A 20,620-nucleotide genomic window follows, 5' to 3' on the forward strand; every position below is an offset into this window, starting at 1 on the left:
CCTCATTCCCTAATGGTATATATTCTCCATCTTCTGAATCACTATCAGTTTGACAATCCTTTACATCCCCCTCTCTCTGCACAGTATTTGCACTACTAGAAACAACACAATTCCCTTTACTCTTACCAACTACCTGCTCTGCCCCCTTCCCTTTATCCTTCACATAAACTTGCACTGAACCTTTCTCTTTACCCTTGCCTTCACTCATCCCATGTACATCATTTCCCTTCCCTTTACTCTTACCACCTACCTGCCTTGTCCCCTTCTCTTTACCCTTCACAGAAATTTGCACTAAACCCTTCTCTTTACCCTTGCTCTGTACATCCTTGTCTTTCCCAGAAAATTTCCCTTTGACCTTGCCATCACCCTCTTTATGTACTGCACTAACCCCTGTGTATACCTTTCCCTTCCCCTTGTCCAAACCTAATACTCCCTGATCTTTAACCCCTTTATCTAAGAAGACCTCAAAATACTTACAAGTAGGTGACAAAAACTGCAACATACCCATACTCAGTGTCATCATACAAAGGAAAGTATTCACTAGTTTTAGGAATTTTATACTCTAGATCATTGTAATCAACACACCCCAATTTAGTGATTTCATCCTTTATATCAAAAAAACCAAACTTATCTTTGTCGAAATTAGCAATAAACTGTACTTGACCCCCCATATACAACTTTTTCTTTCCTAAATCTTGGAATGAACCACCATGATGGAGATAAATCCCGAAAACATCACTACAATCACAGAAACAAAAAGGAAAAAAAAAAAATCTGACACCAACTACAAAGCAAAAAAAACTAATCATCATCAAAAACGCAACTAATCATCACGCAACTAATCATCAACAACAAAACACAATTTTCGACACAAGAAATGAGGGGGTAAGGGAGATGAAGTATGAACTCCATACCTGTCAGTTGCTATCTTCTCACAGTAAGCCGCCACTTCGAGCGTCTTTCCAACACTATGCTTACACGATTTCAGCCGCCAAGAACAAATTTTCGATGATGCAAAGAGGTGATCGTAGAGAGAAGTTGGAAGACGATGGTTGAAAGAAGTTGAAACGTTGCATGAATGAATAGCAACAGCTGTCAATATAATAATCTAATAACCCTAATGAAACGACGACGTTTCGCTATGAGTCAAGCGACGCCGTTTTGTTCGAAAGTAAAAAAACGCGGTCGTTTAATTGACATGCTGGATAAGTAAATGACACATAAGCGCCACGTCAGAATTTTCCGTCGTCGGAAATGAAAATTGTGTCAAAATTGAACAACTTATTAAATTGATGTATTAAGATATAAAATCCTAAGTTTGCGTTAAATATGGATTTTTGACAAAGTTTGTGTATTTTATAGGAATTTTCCCAAATAAATATTACACTAAAATAATTAGTACTATTAAGTCAAAAATAAATAAGGAGCCCGACGTTTTCTTCCCCCACATTCACCACTGCTAAACCCTCGCAAAACCCTCATTTCCTCTTGCAGCTTCACATATTATTGCAAAATCAATTGCTCTTTGTTCCCTCCCTCTTGCCGTTTATGCACACCTTTGTTTATCAGTAGATGCAGATTTATGCATATGAATAGGGGGCGTTATAGATATTCGTCATCGCCATTAAGCAGAGCTTGAAATGAAAGCAGTAAGGTCGCTGAGACGATTAAGCCCAATCGCCGCTGCTCTATCTCCCAACACACAAAAACCATTCAAAGATTCCGCCTTTCTTGGCCGTCTCTACTCTGCGCAGCCGCAGCACGATGACCTTTCGCCGCCGAACCCCGAGGAATTATCCGCCCAAGATGCCGTGTTCGATAGTTCTCATTTTGATGATATAAATCTCAATCCCAGTGGCGGGGGTAGTGCCCGTAGCAGTAATCAGGTGTCAACGTGGGACGAGAAGTACAGGGACAGGGTAAAAAGCCAAGTATTTGGGGAGAGTGTTTCACATTTGAGAATCTTGCAAAGAGAAGAGGAGAAGAAAAGGAAGGCTGGGAGACTAGCCAATGAGCTGCTTGAGGCGGCGTTGGATGAAGGGGAGAGCGAGGATGATGAAGTGAGAGAGGTGACGGAGGAGGAGCAGAAATCTTTAGCTGTGGGTATCATTGGAGCTCCAAATGCTGGAAAGTCCGCTCTCACTAATTACATGGTCTGTGCACTTTTTTCCCCCTTCCATTGTTTTCATATTTAAAATAAGTTAATTTAATATAATCTGATGTTGCCACCATTTTGCTCCTCCCCCCTTTTTGGGTTAAGGTGGGAACTAAAGTTTCAGCCGTTTCACGGAAGGTACATACCACCACTCACGAAGTTTTGGGAGTCTTGACAAAAGGAGATACGCAAATTGTAAGTTTTCTGATTACTTGACTCCTTTTCGCTTCCAATTATTTGTGGCTGATGTTTCATTTTAGTAAATTTTTAAAAATCAATTTCTCACTGATGTAAGTTAGCTTTGATTTTAGATTTTTCACCTAGAATGTGTAAAGTTTATCACAATACATGCTGCAATCTTTGTTATGTGATGTATGCTGCTATCTTTTGCTTCCAATAGATTCTAAATTTACAAGCAAACTGAAGGGACGCAAACTGTTCCAGTATTGTGAACATCACACAAAACTGCCCTTCTTCTTTCTGCTTGGTAGATGTGGGACGTTTCATTTTTCTGGTGAAATGCCTTGAGTATTGATACCCTGTCTGGGAATATTCGTTGTTTCAGCCAATTACTCGTGCAGTCATAGTCGCATCTTGCAAGCTGTATTGTCTTTCCTCACTAGATAGGTAAGTCGCAGAATAGCAAGTTTTTCACCAAGTCAGCGATAAAAGTGTAATGTACTTGCTGCTGGGATTGAGAGTTAGTGTTGACATTAGTGTTCTGGCTTGGGAGCTTTGTTACCCTGGCTATGATTAGGATTTAGGAGTGGGTTTTGTGATCGTCTGCAATGTCCAATTTCCCTGTCCCTCATTTTCTCTTTTACCTTTTGTCTTTCTTTCCTAAATGAAATAAAATACAAAGAACATATCTATAGAGTCACTATACTGATGAAACATTTGTGTGTCACTTCATTTAATCAAATATCTCTGACTACTTCTGATGGCCATGCAGTGTTTCTTTGATACACCAGGACTTATGTTAAAGAAGAGCGGATTTCCTTACAATGATATCAAAGCTCGTAATGAAAGTGCCTGGGGCTCAGTTAGTTTATACAATGTCCTGATAGTTGTTTTTGATGTTCACAGACATATTACCAGGTTCGGATACCTTTTCCCTAGTTAACTCTTATTCATTGTGTTTTTTTATCTGATTCTAACTCAAAATTTAAGCAGGCCCTCTGTGTATTTCTTCATTTATGTATGTTTTTAAAAGCTTTATCAATTTTCAGATACTTGTACAATACTCACGTATTTATTTGTAATCTAGAAGCTAGAGGTCAAATGAGATGCGGGTACATAATTCATTCTGCATATATGGTGTTGTTGAGCTGTATTTTTCTTCTCAATTTTGCAGTCATATTTTTTTAACAAAATTACACATCTGGATAAAAGTTGCATTCTAGTGACTATCTTAATTTTTTGTTGGTCTAGACCTGATTCACGAGTGGTGAGGTTGATTGAAAGAATGGGTTCGATTAGTATCCCAAATCAGAAGCGCGTATTATGTATGAACAAGGTTGACTTGGTTGAAAAGAAGAAAGATTTGCTAAAGGTTGTAGAGGAATTCAGTGACCTATCAGGATATGAAAGGTATGTTACACTTTTGCCGTGTATTTTGACTATTCTGCAGTGGTTCCTGATACGAGCTTTAACTACTCTATAGGCATTTCATGACATCAGGAGTGAAGGGTGCTGGGGTGAAAGATCTTACAAAGTACTTAATGGAGCAGGTGTGTTTTATTTTCACCCTCATATTGTTCATGTTTGTGCTATCTCTAGATGGTTGTACCAGGCTAATAGCTTGGCTTCTTTCTAGGCATTTCCAAAATTTTACTTTTAAGATTTTGTTAATAGAAGCTAGTTGGAAGTTTCTCTGATAACTGAGTACAAGTCACCATTATTTAATTTAATTCCATTTCTTGGTATACAGTTTAAATATTGTTTCTGTTTGTTCATAACAATTAATAGACCTGAAAAGCTTTAGAGGTGTTCTTCTAAGTTTTTTTTAACCTCAGGCAGTACAAAGACCATGGGATGAAGATCCATTTGCCATGAGTGAAGAATTAATGAAGAACATATCACTGGAAATCGTGAGAGAGAGATTGTTAGATCATGTGCATCAGGTAAATCGGTTCTGCTGTTGAATCATTATTAGGACTTAGGAGTAATAGAACTGCAAATGAATGTACTTAGCTGATTACTCTTCCTTGGTATAGGAAGTCCCATATGGCATTGAACATCGGTTGGTGAGCTGGAAGGAGTTAAGAGATGGTTCTGTCCGAATCGAGCAACATTTCATCACTCCCAAGATCAGCCAACGCAAGATTTTGGTTGGGAAGAAGGGCTCGAAAATAGGGTTAGTATGCTGATGCATCTCACTCTATCCTATAACTAAAATGTTATCCATCTGCTGGCTACTTTCCCGTCTCTTCTAGTTGAAAGCGAACAATTTTAGATTTGTTTCTTTTATGTTTGTGCTTTTCTTATATATAACCGCTCATTCACTGCTTGCAATCTTTGTTTGGTTTCGACTATATCAATCCTTGAATATATATATTTACTGCGCAGGAGAATAGGCATGGAAGCTAACGAAGAGCTCCGAGCCATATTCAAGAGGAACGTCCATCTCATCCTCATGGTTAGAGTTAAATGAGCGCAGCAGATGGGATTGATTTTGACAATAATGTAGGAAGCTTGCTAGGGCATGAAATGTCCTTTGGAAAAAGGAAGAAGGGTTCCCATATATGCATCATCTTGATCCCTCAATTTAATTATTTGTTTTTATTTTTACTTTTGTTGTTTAAGAATGGATGTATGCGAGAAAAACATGTAAAGTTGGTCATTTGTTTTCGTTTTGTCCAATCCTAAACTCTTAATATCGACACATGTTAATCATCCACGAATGTAATTGTTGATGTCACGTAAATTGGCAAAAGAAGATTTGAGTTGCTCAACAAGTATCATTAGGGAGAGAGGGAGAGAGAGAGAGAGAGTTGATTAATTAGGCAACAATTAACACTGATCTGATCTTAAGCTAGCTATTACAATTAGACATATGAAATTGGTAACAACAGCCCAAGATTGGTTAGGCAAATTCTTGGAAAAGAAAGACAGGTAGGTGATGGCTAGGCAGCAAAGGAGTTAAAGGGAAGTGTAAGTTGTTCAAGAAGAGCAGTGATGGGTACGGCGAGGGTGGGGTGGTAGGCGAAGCCATGCAACTCATCACCGGTGTTGGTGTAGGGACAAGGAGAAATCCAGGACCAGCGCTTCCCGGAGAAGTCGAAGAGCAGCGCCCTGTCGGAAGCCTTGATGAGGATGACGACGAAGTCGCCGTGCGCAACGCAGTTAAAGCCCCGGCCCCACTCGATGTCGGCGAAGTGATTATAGAGCTGCTGCGGCATCCTCTCAATCTCGACCCACAAGGTCCCGCATTCCTGCAGAGTCCAGAGCCTCAAGCTCTTGGGCACGTTGAGCTTGCTCTTCTCCACGGCCGCCACCAGTATGAGCTTCCCTCGGCTCTCCACCAAGCTCGGGGAGCGCAGGAATCTGCGCATGGGGGCCTGAATCTTGCTCCACTGGTTCATGCCCACGTCGTACGCCAGCACGCTGAAAGGGCTGTAGTTCATGCAGTAGAACCGCCCCTCCACGTGGACCATCCGCCCCGACTCCAGGCTGCACAGCCGCGGCAGCGACGCCGTCGTCCCCCATATGGAGTAGAACCCCCCGCCGTCGATGTGGAAGCTCTCGGAGGTGAGATTCTTGACGGCGTAGGGCGATATGAGGTCGTCGCCGGCGAAGATGAGGTCGATGGAGGAGTTGGTGATGGTCATGCCGATGGAAGGGCAAAGCCTGGGCCTCAGGGTGGACGGCAGCTGAAGCAGCGACCCCATCAACGGGTTGCACACAAGGATGCTCTTCGACCCGGCTTCCTCCGACACGAAGCAGATGAGTCCGCCCGAGGAGCACGCCGGCGACACTCCCGCCGGGATCAGAGGGGGGATACCTAGGCGATACCATTTTAGGTTTTCTGGGTCAAAGAGGTACCCCTCGCCGTTGGTGTTGGTGTTGGTGTTGGTGTTCCTGTAGATGCAGTTCTTGAGGCCTGGCTGCTTGAAGAAGAGGAACCAATGGCGGGAAGGGGACACCTGCAGATACAGTTCGATGAAGGCCGCCGAGAATATGAGGCCGTACCACCGCTTGCACACGGCACGGGCTCTGAAGAAGGCCGGCGGCGCCAGACAAGCCACGATGCGATCAAGCAGCCTCTGCGGCAGTCTGCTCCAGATTCTGCAGTCCATCCATGGATTTGGATTTGGATTTGGAGTGCAGAGTAAGGTTGAGGAGGCGAATGCGTAGGGAATAGGTAAGCTTATGGGAGAGTGGAAAGGCTCCATAAAATTTTTAAGGATGTTTGTTGTGTAATTGAGGCAACTGCACTTGCTAGGTTTCAGTGGAGTTAAGCTAAGAGAAGCCAATTTATGAAAGAAAAAGACACTCTTTCGTAGATGCGGAGCTGTGACATATATAGGAAGTGGCAATGTGTAATGTGTTGTGAAAATTTTACAAAAATCAAAATAAATTGGTGAGGGGGAAATTAAAGGCACTGAAAGTCATTCGTGATGGATGCATCTATCATTTCAGTGTTTTCTTGTCAATGCCGAGGAAGGAAGGACGTGCACCAGACCTCTGACAATCAACACAGAAAGTTATGAATGCTATCGTAAAAATAATTATTAATTAATTAATTAAAAACAAAACAAACAACTAGAAACTCTTCTCTTCATATAATATGTGGAGTATGTTGTTGATGAATACAGCAGCAACTTGTCTTGAATCTTGATGAAATTAATTGTCATCAGCTCTTGAATTGGTACGTAAATGAGTCACGCCATGCAGACACTAATATGATTATCCGAAATAGAAGAATTATTATGCAGTTGGAAAAGAAAAGGTAAAAATGGGAGTAGGAAGGGTAGGCTATGCTAGTAGCTACTAACCTAGACAACACAAGTTTCTCCTTCGAGTGAGTAATTATATTCCCTTTTTCTGAAAATGAATTGGGTTTTGGTGGGTTTGCAAAATCTAAGTCAGACTTATTGTCCTCGCACAGTGGCAGTGTGTAGTTGGCGTCAATCTCATAAATATGATTGGCTTAACCTTGTCCAGAAATGGAAAAAGTATGGTTTTGGTGAAGAAACATACCCCAAATGGAAAAAGCGTTGGCCACCACAATTGGAAAAAATGGGACTGCATCAAGGAAGGTGATGAACCCAAGTTGCCGTAACAGTGCCGCTCATTTCTGACTCCTTTCTTTTAGTTTTGTTTTTCATGCCTACAACCTAGTATCACTAGACTTCCCACTGTTGCCGCTTTTAATGTCTGCTTTGACTTCTACATCTCTCTTCATTGCCTGTTGGTCGCATCGCATCATTAACACTTCTAACTAAATCATTATGCTTGTGTAAATTACAAGCTACCTCCACTTCACCCCACCACAACAATGTCTATGGTGCATTTCCAATTGCAAATAATATAAGCTCATCCAAATATAATATTTCGAGCTAGGGATTTTCAAATAACCCAAGGTACAAAAGCTGGTGCCTCTCCAATCATCCAATTCAAATTCAAAATGGGATTTTACTCCCCAATACAGATGAGAGAGTCTCCATTGCTTTCTTAAATTAATTTTCGTTCGAGAGAATAAAATAAGAATAAACTGGATTTTGCGACGTAAGAACATGAGATTGATCGCCCCTTCATTATGTTTTAACCATCACAAAAAGTAAATTTATTCATCACCTAAGTGACCAGCCAGAGGCAGATTGCCCTTTGTCAAAAAACAAAACAAAAACAAAAACAAACAAACTCAAGCTGCATTTAACCTCTGAAAGCCAAGGGACTTTGTCCGTAATTTCTACAATCTAAAAACCATCCCAGATAATTAAAACTCCCAAAAAAATATTTTTTTAAAAATGACCATTATCTGTTAAATTATAGTAGGGGCTATCCTGAAACCTATATCCTAAAAGATACAACATTTAAATAGAAAGAATTGCAACAAGCAGCACCAGTTAGACGCTCAAACAACAGGTGTGTGTTGTGTTGTGATCGATAAAGAAACGTTCCTTCTTCTGTTGATCCCGGTTAGAACGAGGCATCATCAATACTCTAAAATGCCATCCGACCAGCAAGCCTGCTCTCAGATATCCTTCTGTCAATGGCTGCATCGATTGAACTCATCTGAAACAAACATCCAATTAACTTGGTATTAGGCCAGCCAATAGGAGCCAATCTTGTGATTATCAGTCAATATATTAGAGCTTTGCTTCTTGTCAATATATACAAACTTTGCAAAAGGAGCTGACCTGCTGGCCCATTGAATTCACGTTCGATCTAAAAAATATATTGTACGATGACATGAATGAGCAAAAATCTGTTGGGTAATGGTTGTTCCACCCAAACCCAACACTTTGTTATCAGGCAACAATAGGTAGAAGTCAAATATTGAGATTGATTTCCAAATAGTAAATACATACACACTCTGTTCTTAACCTTGCATGGAGCTAATGGGGAGATCCTCGAAAGATTGCAGCATGCTAACAGAATTACTAATTATCAGCAAAGAAAATGAAAGTACGTACTTGACTTGAACCTTCGCTGACCACAAAATCGGCAGGATTGCTTGCCAAGCGGACAGTGGCCAAGAACGAAAAAACAGCCCATCACATGAATGGGGTTGGAAAGTAGCAATAAAACATGGCCATATTGCAAAGACGTTTTATGTGTCTTTATTTGGATATATAATTAAAGCCATACAGAAATACCTTTTATCTATGTGAAAAAGAGTAAATACGTGCACTGGAAAACCACAAGCAGCAAAACTCTAGCCACCAGGATATTAACTCAACCCTATATCCAGTCTGAAGGATATTGTTTTATAGGTTGTAATGACTTACCTGGCTATTCTCATCATGCACCTGATACTTCAATAAGGACAATCTTCTTTCCTCCTGAAAAGTTGATAAGAAATGCAAAAACTCCTCAGTAAACAGGGTAACTAGCTACAAGAGAACATTTGTTAAAGAAATTTCAGATTAGAGATAAATAACTAACCATAGACATAGCCTCATCATCCCAAACTAAATAGACCTCATTAGTTGCAGGTTGTGTAGCTGGGGCTTTGTTTGCAATGACTGGAGGTGGCCCAATAGACGGACCTCCAGTATTCGGACCAGATGCATAGGAATGTGAATTTGCAATAGGTATGGCTGTAAAAAAGAAAAACATAAGAATGCAGACAAACAAGAAATGGATAAACATGAGAATGCAGATAAACATGTGGAACTGGATATGATCATGATCATGTGATGACAACTACTTTAACTAAACAAAAATGGATAAGAAACAAGAAAGCTGCCAAAACATTGTGCAAATGGAAAGAGGAGTTTTCATGTCATTCCATAAAAAAAAAGATTACAACAAGATAAAGATTTTTCAATCCAGTCAATGTAATTCATCATATAAAAGCAAATCATTATCCAAATCAGAGAAAAATCAAGATATCAAATTATTACTGGTAAATACAGACTAGAGAAAGAGAGTAGAACTAACTTGGGGTTCCCGAAGCTCGGTAATTATTGGCTGCCAAAGTGCCACCAAAGAGAGGTTCTGCACTCTTTATTTCTGAAGAAGAGCTTAAAGGCAAGCTTATCGAAGGCATAGGAGCAGAAAATGGGGAACTCTGAGGAGGAATATTACTGTTAGGAACTACAGGAAATAAAGGTTGAGAAACAGGAGGAGTTGTTGCAGGCATCCCTGGAGGAGTGATTGGCAATGTTGGTTGAAGCCCAGGGGGTGCTGTAGATGGAACAGGAGACCGAATATTGTGCACAGGAAACAAAGGCTGTTGAGGCATTCCTGCTTGCCCAGATAGTGCAACCGAAACAGTTGGGTGCTGAGGATACCAAGGTTGTGGACGAGGTGGAATTTGCCAACCACCAGGGGGGCCAGGTATTCTGGGATTGTAACTGAATTAACAAAAAAGTTAATCAGGCAAGATACATCTTGATCCAATATGGAGTGGTAACATGACTTTTTAGTGTGTATACTTTATAAAATTAGTTTTACTACTACTTCAACTAGATTGTTGCTGAAGTTACATAACAATATATGAATCTAATATTATGGCTATGATCCCATGAACTTCACTTTTTCAAGGGGAAGTGGAATATGTGATGCCACAGTGCAAATAAAAAAGGTCTTGGTTTCTTGAGCTATCAATTCTAATAGAGTAAGAAAACTCACATACATAAAAAAAATAAAAAAATAAAAATTAAAAGAAAAAAGGAAAAAGAAAAAGAAAAAGAAATTAGCAGTCTTCCCCTCAACAGACATCCAGGATTACAGATCTCACATCAATCAATCAGAGCATATTAGTATTTGGAAAAGGGAATTAAGAAAAGTAGCCCTTTTCACTTTTTGAGTTAATTATACAGCTATATGTCATAGTATTAGTAAGAATCAATCAAGTAAGTAGTAGCATGGAACTTACTGCGGAGGTAATGACCCTAAAGTGGGCTGGGGAGGATATCCAACCCCTAGTGATCCTGGTATCATACCACCGGCTATCTGGGAGGTCGGTAGATCAACTTTTGCTGTTTTTGAAGGGTTCTCTTCATCTGTTGAGTAAAAGGACATATCACCATGTTGGTATTCAATAGGCCACAGCCACAAAACATTCACCGTCACCGTTCAAATAGCAGACAGGTTAAAAAGAACAAACTGGATACAGTAGAAATATATACTTCACAAAGAGTTTCAACTACAACCTTGAAGGCATTAGAGGTGTGCAATTACGCATTTTGTTTGGTTATTGGCTTTTGGTTTTCCTAAGTGTTTGATTTCTAAACAGGACCAAAATCGTCGTCACACTAGCATAAAACAGACCCCAAGACACAAATCTCCCAAAACAGAAAGTTAGTTTGCTTCTATTTGATTTAAGACTTAGAAAATAATAGCTCTGACGGTTTGGGTTTTCCATGCCTAAATTGAACAAAGTATGCTATGGAGTTTTGCTGATTTAGTTTACTACAGTTCAAGCCTGACTCCATGGCAAAGATGAAGTCAACATGAAACAAAGCTGGGAACTGACAGGCAGACCAAAGATAAATTATCTTGAGTTCAAAAGTGATTAAATTGTTTGGTAATTAAGCTTAGAAATCTCCATGACCCATCCCAAAATAGGAAAAAGGAAGATATACTATTTAATTAAAACCTCAGATAGCCGTAGGACTGCAGTACAAAGATGACATTACAGGGCCAAGCAAAATAGCTGATAATACCTTCCTCTCCATAATGTGAAGCCAGGACATCAGGCGGAATTCCTTGCATTCCATAAATCTCAATCTCCGTTGATTCTCTTCCAGGTTTTGCATTTGGGACTCTGGAACAACAATGCCGCATTTTATCAGGAAAAAATTCACGAGTAACATTGTCAAATCCTTATATAACTCCCGAGCAACGGCCACACAAGAAAAACATTTAACTACACATAACTCGTTAGGCCATTTTACATAAGAATCCACAAAAGCCTATGTAGGTTGACAATAATAACTTATAAAATTTAAAAATTCAAGACAGTCCAGATAAATAAGCACAAGCTGCGACACAAAACAATTTAACACGGATAAAAAGGGGATTTTTCAAGTAAGAGAAAGAAATAAAAGGGGGAGAGAGAGAGACGGACTTGGTGACTTGCTCCTTGTGAACCTGGAGGACATGGATGGCCATGCCGCCGGCGGTGGAGAGCTTCTTGTGGCAAACATGGCACTTGAAGTGCTTGGCCTTTTGGTGCTGCACCAATATCTTCTCGTCTTCAAACTCCCTGTCGCAGTAGTAGCACCACACCTTATCGACCGCCCCTCTCTTCTTCTTCTTCCCCATTGGATATCAATAGTCAATTAAGCAGCGAGAGAAGATCTGATCTGCAACTATGAAACCAATTGATTGGATTTGACAATCAATCCTATGATGGAAATTTGGTATGTTTTAGGGCAGGGGGGGTTAGGGTTTTCGAAATAGAGTTGGTGACTTGTCCGGAATCTCAATCCAACCCGCCCTCGTCTCGTCTGTGTGCAGCGCCTTTCTTTAAAACGCCCCTCTTATTTATTTTCCTGCGCCTGCGGGGACTATATTCTAGTAAATTATTAGTATTATTAACCCTCTCCTTCTAAGGGAAGGAAAAATATTATGGTAAATTTTAATTTAAACCTCAAATTATTTTTATATTAGCATACTACTTGCGTGATGCATGTGATTATTATCGTGATACCCACAGTACATTTATGATATATGAAAAACATTATAATTATTAACATATTTTAATGATGATATTAAGATTCAATTTTAATGTTAAAATTTTTTTATATTTATTTTTTCATCTCGCAATATAATGTAAAATTATTTGATAAATAAATTATACTTATAATTATAGATTGGACAGGGTTTATGGCCTTTAGGCTATGGAACAGACTAGCTTGATTTCCGCTATGGTTGCTCGATTCCATCCAAGTTCGAGCTCGGCTCGTTTAAATATTCGGGTGTTCGATAATGTTGAATTCGAGCTTGAGCTTGATCTCGGCTTTTTAGATGTTCGTATATATGAGTTCGAGCTCGAATTCGTTATAAATTTAGGAAAAACTTCTTAGAGTAATTAATATGTTACTCGAGCTCAAATTCAACTTGTTTAAGGCTCGTGCACTAACTTGATTGAAGACTTGACTGCAGGTTTGTGAATAGGCTCGCAAACATGTTCGTGAACAATCGAATTCGAACATATTCGCGAGCTCAACAAGCCAAGTATTGTCAGGCTTAAGCTTGGATCAATAAAAATTTCGAGCTCAAAATCAAGCTCGAGCTCGGCTCGTTTACTATTGAATCGAGTACCAAACGAGTTTTTATCGTGTCGAATCTCGAATAGCTTGCGATTAGCTCTGTTTATTCACCACCCTAAATTTTTTCGCCCCATTAAATAAAAATAAACAAGTGAGTGAACTTCCCAGGAATTTGTTTGAGAATTACTCTGATAATATGAAATTTGAATGATGACATAATATAGTTGGTGATTTGGGGAATTAGGCGTGATTCGAAGAAGTCGAAGAAAGCAAGGAAGGAGACGCCGAATAGGGCAAAGAAGATGATTGGGGGCGGTGGGTTTTCAGTGGCAACAATTTTGTGGAGTAGGAAAATGAAAACTTGATACAATTGATAAAAAATAAATAAATAAAAAATTAATAAATTAAAGTTAAAAAAATCACCCAAAATATTAGTATGTCAAATTCTAGGTTGTTCGTAATTTATAATATTTTTGTTCTTTATAATTAGAATTTACAAATATATAAATATACATACACTATGTTGTTTAAATTTTTGTTTGTGATCAATATTTTAAATGAAACATTTATTTATTAAGATTATTTACTAAACATTTATATTCACTTACAACTCTACTTTTAAGCATGTACATTTCAACTAAACTACAATAAATAAAACCAACTACGCCTTGTGAAACTATGAAAAATAACCTTAATAATTATGGGCCTAACAATTTTGAATTAGATAGTACTATAATTTTGCTCACGGAATAAATCAGAACATATTAATTACTGATAATTTTTTGAACAGGTTGCTAAAGATTATGGAGCATGATCCAATGGCAACTCTAACCACAATTCTATCAACAAAATACAAACACATATTTCTCGACTACATAAGCAAGGACATATTAAGATCCAAAAGAGCTCTACTGCCAACCCCCAACACGACCACGACCACGACCACCACCAAAATGCTGATGGTTTTCTACGGAAGAGACGAAAGTGCACGGGAAACATTGGAGGATATTCTCTCATGTATAGGTTCCTGCACAGAGGCAAATTATAGGTTTTACTACTTGTCTTAGTATCAGGAAACAGATGTAATGGCGCCATATTTCTACCTTAGTCGAGGGCAGTTCAAACTTCGATTTTGTGATCGTCTCATACAAGAGGATATACCTGTCAGGAAATGAGTAAAACTATTAGATATCTACAAATATATCAGCTCGTGAATCTTGCAAGTCAAGGGCAGAGGGAAAGCAACAAGTTCTTGATTCCAAACTCAACATACCGCCAAGACAACTCAGAGACGAGTTCTTCAGGTGCATCGGGTAAGACCTAAGAAACCATTCTCACGAGTTAGATTAAAAGGGACTACAAAAATATACTAGCATCATAGGCATGTGATTTACCTCGTCTTCATAAGGATTGCAATTATCTTTGAACCACAACCTCAAAAATTCCTACAAAATACTCAATCATATAGGAACTCGGACTTTAGTGCGTACACAAAAAAGGCAATGGCAGTATAATGTACTATATGAAACGGATGTAGAAATTTAGTTGGCATAGATGGATTATTCCATCAACAAAAGAGAAATTCCAAAACTAAAAGTGAATATAAGATGGGCACAAAGTGAAGTAACCAGACTGTACGCATTAAGAAACCACCACAAACCTTGTCAATATTTTCAGGTTCGAGACCATTTTGAAAGCGATCTTCATAAGAATCGGCAATCCAATACCTGCTTGAGTCTGGTGTGTGCACCTAAAAGAGTTAAAAATATAAAACTTTACGTTAAAAAGAATCATCTTAAATCCATCTAGTTGAGCTTTGTATCCACGTAGCTCTATTCCAGGTTCTTCCACAAGAAAAATAACCTCGTCTATCAAGAGCACAGCACCATCAGATCCTTTACCAAATTCATATTTAGTATCCACCAGAATCAGGCCATGCTCCCGTGCAATGCGCTGCAATGATGAATTAGTCAAAGTAAATATAAAAAAACTCCCTGCATAACATGCTATATGCAGACCTTTAAGATTGGAGAGGCATATAACATCAAACACACACAAGTCTACCAAAGTTAACAAAGGAGTAGACCAGCTCAATACAAACAAAAGGCTTAGCAAATGTTATAATTCCATGCACTGAATTTATATTAATTGAGCTAGAAATAAGTAGAAGAATAACAAGCAGGGTTTGAAACCATAATCCCATTTGTAGTACATAATGAAGACAAATTTTTTACAGTTTGAAGTGACATAGTATGCCATTGTAACAAAAGTGAAAGATGGTTACACTAAATTCAGTTCCATATTGGTTAATTTTGACAAAAATTCTGTAGTATTGATAAACTATTGACGAGGTATGATTGTGTTCACAAAATACAAAGAGAAGATGAATAAAGGGTAGTTGAGTACCTGCCCATACTCAAACAGGCTCAGTGCTGCTTTACTTGCTTCAATATAGTCAGATTCAGACATCAATCCGCTCCGGATAATCTGCAGGCGAATTGATCTAAATTACATAACAATTGGAATAGAAAAAAGTGTCGACTTGGAAATAATAGGCCTATCTGAGAGCTTCACAAGAAATAACCAGAATTTTTTTTTCTTCGTAAAAATTCAAATAATTAATTGACACAAAACAAAACTTGATGGGCCTATGCAGTATCCACTTAAGTGAGAGAAATGAATTGAAGCCTCTACCATTTGTATGAGTTAATCATATCGAAAATCGAAAACCGTAGAATAATTTAATGGGTGAAGAATAAAGAAGGTAAGAATCCCAAACCTCTTCAGGTGTTATGGGAACATCATGATCTGCTGCTTTAGTAGTCGGTGTGAGTATATTTGCTGCCAACTTTTGGTTTTTCACCATCCCTGTTGCACAAAGGTGCATACCTATGAGTAAATAAGATACTCGAATGAGTTGGATTTCTTACAAAATTACAGACCTCACCATCGGGAAGCGCATTGCCACAATAGTTACGGACACCCTTTTGGTAGACAGTCCATAGTGATGTATCAGTACTTCCGGTTACATAACCTCTGACTGTGAGAGCATCACCAATGTTCGTTACAAAAACAAATAACAACTAAATATGGCAATGCATCAAGAAGTCAAGCAGAATGCTATAGCTGTTAGAGAGACTAACCAACAAATTCAACAGGGAAAACAGAACATTTCTTTGCAATTGTTACATTCCTATCTGGAGAGGACACAATTGCGTTCGGAATAATGTGCTGAGTTTGATTAAACCACCACAGACTAGTTTCATTCAGTACCTAAAAAAGCAAGATTGCACCATCTACATCAAAACATAAGAAAACAATTTCATCCAAGTTTGCTGCTGATGTAGCAACTCAAAGGAATAAATACCTGGCCCTTGAAGGGAATTGAAGCAAGAACCCTGTCAAAAGCACTCTGCCTGTCAGTTGTGACAAGGACAAGATAGTCTCCTCCGTCATAGATGTCCCTCACCTTAAGAAAATTATAAATAATAAATAAATAAATCGTCTTTTATTCCTCCATAGCATTCAGCTAATTAACTGATTGCCAGGAGATGCATGTATACTTTATCCAATAATCAAGCACCCACAAAAACTCAATAAATCATACTATTTGCTCATGGTGAAAAGCAAACCTGAAAGAAATATGTAAAGACGCAACATTTGGAGGGTGACAAACATAGAAAATAAACCAACATAAATAGACAAGTCCACTCTAAAGCTTCCCGTCATCCAATCCAATACTAGCCAACTTTCAGGACTAGAGATTTCATAACATAAAAAAGATGAAAAAAGAGGAACCAAGTACTCCACTCAACTCAGCAATTATAAAATCTTGAGAAAAAAAACTTATCTTTCGACCAAAAACAAACACTAAATTCGAGTGAGAATAGAAACAAGAAGTGCACCTTGCCTCTGGTTTTGGAATGGAGACCGGGAACAGCTGAATCAAGATGGGTTTCAGAAAGACAATCGGATAGAGAGCTTTTGATAGCATCCATCAATTCATTCTTGCGTTCACTGTTGGCAAACAACAGCGATTTTGGGGGTCCGCCAGAAACTGTAGAAGGCGACGATGATGCAGAAATTACCATTGAACAAAACTTCGTGCGAGTGATTTTGCTTGAGATAAACGCTCTAAGCAAGTGTGGGGACACGGAGGGAGAGTTTGCTCTGAGGGAGAGCTTTCCGGCGAGAGTTGTCGGAGAATTTACGCAGTGAGACTGAGCCATTGTTGTCTCCCTCCCTCTGAATTCGCGCTTTTTAGAATACTAATCTTTTTTTTGAGGAGGATTTTAGAATACTAATCTATTTCATAATTTTTCTCTTTTTTGCGAGTAGGGTTATAATGGGCTTGGGTTGGGCTAGGAAATGTTCCATCTTCTTTTTCTCCTCTCTTTTTTTGTGTGTGTGTTCGATCTTTGTGTAATTTGATTTCTACTAGTGTTATACCGTGCGATGCACATTATCAAAATTTATACTCCATCCGTTCCTGAAATAAGTTCCTCTTTTTCCATTTTGGGACGTCCCTCAAATAAGTTCATCTTTCTTTCTTTCTATTTTTGGACAACTACCCCACCACTAACAATACTTTATTTATTCTTACTTTTCACTTTTTCACCACTCCCAATACTAATTACTATAACACTTTTTCACCTTTTCACCACTCTCAATACTAATTATAACATATTTTTCTCCACTATCAATACACTTTACCATTTTCCTTAAAACTCGTGCCGTCCCCAAAGAGGAACTTATTTTGGGGACGGAGGGAGTAGAATTTTCTGTACATACAAAATCTAATTATAAATTAAAAAAAATATATCATAATAAATAAAACACAATGTACGAAACAACACAACAAAATATCTTATATTGTTATAAACTAGAGAGAATAGAGAAGAGGATACAAATGAAGTGTATTCAATATGATGGCCAAATGCCTCTATTTATACAAGTAGGAAGCTAGGGTTTTAGGGAGATTTCTAGGTCAACACACATAAGATATATCTTATAGATATATTTACAACACTTCTCCTTGATTGACCAATCCCTAAAACAAAAAAAATGTTGCCTCATTAAAACCTTGCTAGGAAAATCCAATGGGACAAAACCTAGTCGAAGGAAAAAGAGTACAACTGCTTCCCTTGAACTTGAAATCATTGAATATCTTTGAGTCGACGCATGCCGGTCTCGTGTACCAACTTTTTGAATGTCGATGTTGGTAATGTCTTGGTGAATAAGTCCGCCAGATTATCACTTGAGCGAATTTGTTGAACGTCGATATCGCCATCCTTTTTGAAGGCCGTGTGTGTAAAGGAGCTTGGGAGAAATATGCTTCGTCTTATCGCCTTTGATGTATCCTTCCTTGAGTTGTGCGATGCAAGCAGCATTGTCTTCATATAAAACAGTTGGTTTGACCTTTGATGAAGCTAACCCGCACGACTCTTGGATATGACTCGTCAAATTTCTCAACCATACATATTCTCGACTTGTTTCGTGGATTGCAATGATTTCAGAATGATTTGAGGATGTTGCAGTCAAGGTTTGCTTCACAGACTTCCATAATATAGCAGTTTCATCACATGTGAAAACGTATCTAGTTTGTGACTTAGCTTTATGTGGATCGGATAAAAATCCTGCATTCGAGTACCCCACTAGAGTATTATCAGATTTTTCTTGATAATATAATTCAAGGTCAATGGTACCCTTTAGATAACGTAGAATGTGCTTAATATCATTCCAATGTCTCAAAGTGGGTGCAGCGCTAAATCTTGCTAGAAGATTGACAGAAAAAGCTATATCTGGTCTAGTATTATTAGCCAGATAAGTCAACGCTCCAATTGCACTTAGATATGGTACTTCAGGACCAAGTATTGTTTCACCATCTTCAATTGGTCTAAATGGATATTTCTTAGTATCAATAGATCTAATGACCATTGGTGATGTTAATGAATGTGCATTATCCATGTAAAAACGTTTTAACACTTTTTCTGTATATTTGGATTGATGGATAAACGTTCCTCCACGGATACGTTCCATTTGTAAACCAAGACAAAACTTTATCTTTCCCAAATCTTTCATCTCAATTCTTTCTTCAAATATTCAGCAGTTTTATTGAGCTCTTCAGGAGTCCCAATTAAATTTAAATCATTAACATAAACTGCTATGATTGCAAATTCACTTTCGGTTTTCTTAATGAAAACACAAGGGCAGATATCTTTATTCTTGTATCCTCTTTCAAAAGATACTCGCTCAGTCTATTGTACCACATACGACTAGACTGTTTCAGCCCATACAACGATTTTTGTAGTTTAATTGAATACATGCTTTTGGGTTTTGACTGCAATCCTTCAGGCATTTGTTAAATCCTTCAGGAATTTTCATATATATGTCATTATGTAATGACCCATATAGATAAGCAGTTACTACATCCATAAGCCGCATATCAAGCCTTTGTGACACAGCCAGACTAATCAAAATCTGAAAGTAATAGCGTTCATTACGGGAGAGTATATTTCCTCATAATCAATTCCTGGTTTTTGTGAGAAACCTTGTGCTACGAGTTTTGCTCTATTTCTCGTAACTTCATTTTTCTCGGTTCTCTTTCTAACAAAGATCCATTTATTTTCAACATGGATTTTAGATTCCGGAGGTAGGGCTATATATTCAAATACTTTCCGGTTATCACAGGAATTTAATTCCCTTTCTATAGCTTCTTTTCACTTTGGCCAATTAAGTCTCTGTTTGTATTCTGCAACAGATTTTAGTTGAGGATCTTCATTTAAAACATGACGAGCTATATGAAAGGCAAATATATCATCAACAATGATATTTTCTTTCTCTAGTATCTGATGTAAATAATTTATTGAGATCTCATGATTTTCAGATACTTGTAATTCTTCAGGAATTACATTGCTTTCATTGGTTGATTAGTCATTTTCGTCATTGTTTGGTTTCCATCTTGCCCCTTTCTTTTTCTAGGCATAGAATCTTTGGAACCAACTGGTCGACCACATTTTTGACGAATTTTAGACTCATTTGCTGCCAAATTTATTTGTCCTTCAAGGACATCAATTTTAGATTTGCAGCATATATGTGAGATTGTGTCACTTTTCTTGTATCTACAAAAACATCAGGAATTTGATTTGCAATCTTGTGCAAATGAATGATCTTTTCAATTTCTTGTTCACATTAATTTGTTCTATAATCAAAATGTGATAAGTTTTTCTCATTTCAAGAGAGTTCCTTGTGCTTTTCTGGATGTAGATTTATTCCTCGTAATGTTGTAAATGTCATTTCGTCAAAATGACAATCTGCAAAACGTGCAGTAAATAAATCACCTGTTAAAGGTTCTATATACCTTATAACCGAGGGTGAATCAAATCCAACATATATCCCAAGTCTTTGTTGGGGACCCATTTTTGTTCGTTGTGGGGGGTGCAATTGGGACTTAAACCGCGCAACCAAAAGTTCATAAGTGAGAAACATCAAGTTCTCAGCAAAAAATAATTTGCATTGGGAAGTATTAATGATTGGCTTATGTCGAACTAATGTTGCAGCATGTAATATGGCA

General features: G+C 38.2%; 4 protein-coding genes across 4 annotated transcripts; 1 reads left to right on the top strand and 3 right to left on the bottom strand.

The window, feature by feature from the left end:
* The first annotated feature begins 1,388 nt into the window (after nt 1-1,388).
* On the top strand, nt 1,389-5,109 carry LOC131026244 (GTP-binding protein ERG). The gene is made up of 8 exons (XM_057956041.1): nt 1,389-2,153; nt 2,261-2,350; nt 3,108-3,253; nt 3,587-3,745; nt 3,819-3,885; nt 4,171-4,278; nt 4,372-4,511; nt 4,724-5,109. Exons 1-8 carry the CDS (start codon nt 1,641-1,643, stop codon nt 4,806-4,808), a joined length of 1,308 nt encoding a protein of 435 aa, XP_057812024.1. The 5' UTR covers nt 1,389-1,640; the 3' UTR covers nt 4,809-5,109.
* Nucleotides 4,722-7,687, bottom strand: LOC131026245 (protein UNUSUAL FLORAL ORGANS). The gene has a single exon (XM_057956042.1). It carries the CDS (start codon nt 6,547-6,549, stop codon nt 5,281-5,283), a length of 1,269 nt encoding a protein of 422 aa, XP_057812025.1. The 5' UTR covers nt 6,550-7,687; the 3' UTR covers nt 4,722-5,280.
* Nucleotides 7,688-8,008: 321 nt separating this feature from the next.
* On the bottom strand, nt 8,009-12,324 carry LOC131026246 (protein SUPPRESSOR OF FRI 4). The gene is made up of 7 exons (XM_057956043.1): nt 11,901-12,324; nt 11,497-11,597; nt 10,707-10,833; nt 9,767-10,182; nt 9,269-9,423; nt 9,112-9,165; nt 8,009-8,395 (listed from the first exon to the last, which is right to left on the bottom strand). Exons 1-7 carry the CDS (start codon nt 12,095-12,097, stop codon nt 8,324-8,326), a joined length of 1,122 nt encoding a protein of 373 aa, XP_057812026.1. The 5' UTR covers nt 12,098-12,324; the 3' UTR covers nt 8,009-8,323.
* A 1,473-nt stretch (nt 12,325-13,797) lies between these two features.
* Nucleotides 13,798-17,460, bottom strand: LOC131026247 (phosphoribosylaminoimidazole-succinocarboxamide synthase, chloroplastic). Its single transcript, XM_057956044.1, has 12 exons — nt 16,953-17,460; nt 16,415-16,516; nt 16,191-16,320; nt 15,995-16,087; nt 15,827-15,915; nt 15,454-15,534; nt 14,911-15,000; nt 14,708-14,797; nt 14,442-14,492; nt 14,321-14,367; nt 14,151-14,208; nt 13,798-14,074 (listed from the first exon to the last, which is right to left on the bottom strand). The coding sequence occupies exons 1-12, from the start codon at nt 17,274-17,276 to the stop codon at nt 14,015-14,017; spliced, it is 1,215 nt and encodes a 404-aa protein (XP_057812027.1). The 5' UTR covers nt 17,277-17,460; the 3' UTR covers nt 13,798-14,014.
* Between the last annotated feature and the right edge of the window lie 3,160 nt (nt 17,461-20,620).

The sequence above is a fragment of the Salvia miltiorrhiza genome, chromosome 5 (genome assembly GCF_028751815.1).
Source record: "Salvia miltiorrhiza cultivar Shanhuang (shh) chromosome 5, IMPLAD_Smil_shh, whole genome shotgun sequence".
NCBI classification, from domain to species: Eukaryota; Viridiplantae; Streptophyta; class Magnoliopsida; order Lamiales; family Lamiaceae; genus Salvia; species Salvia miltiorrhiza.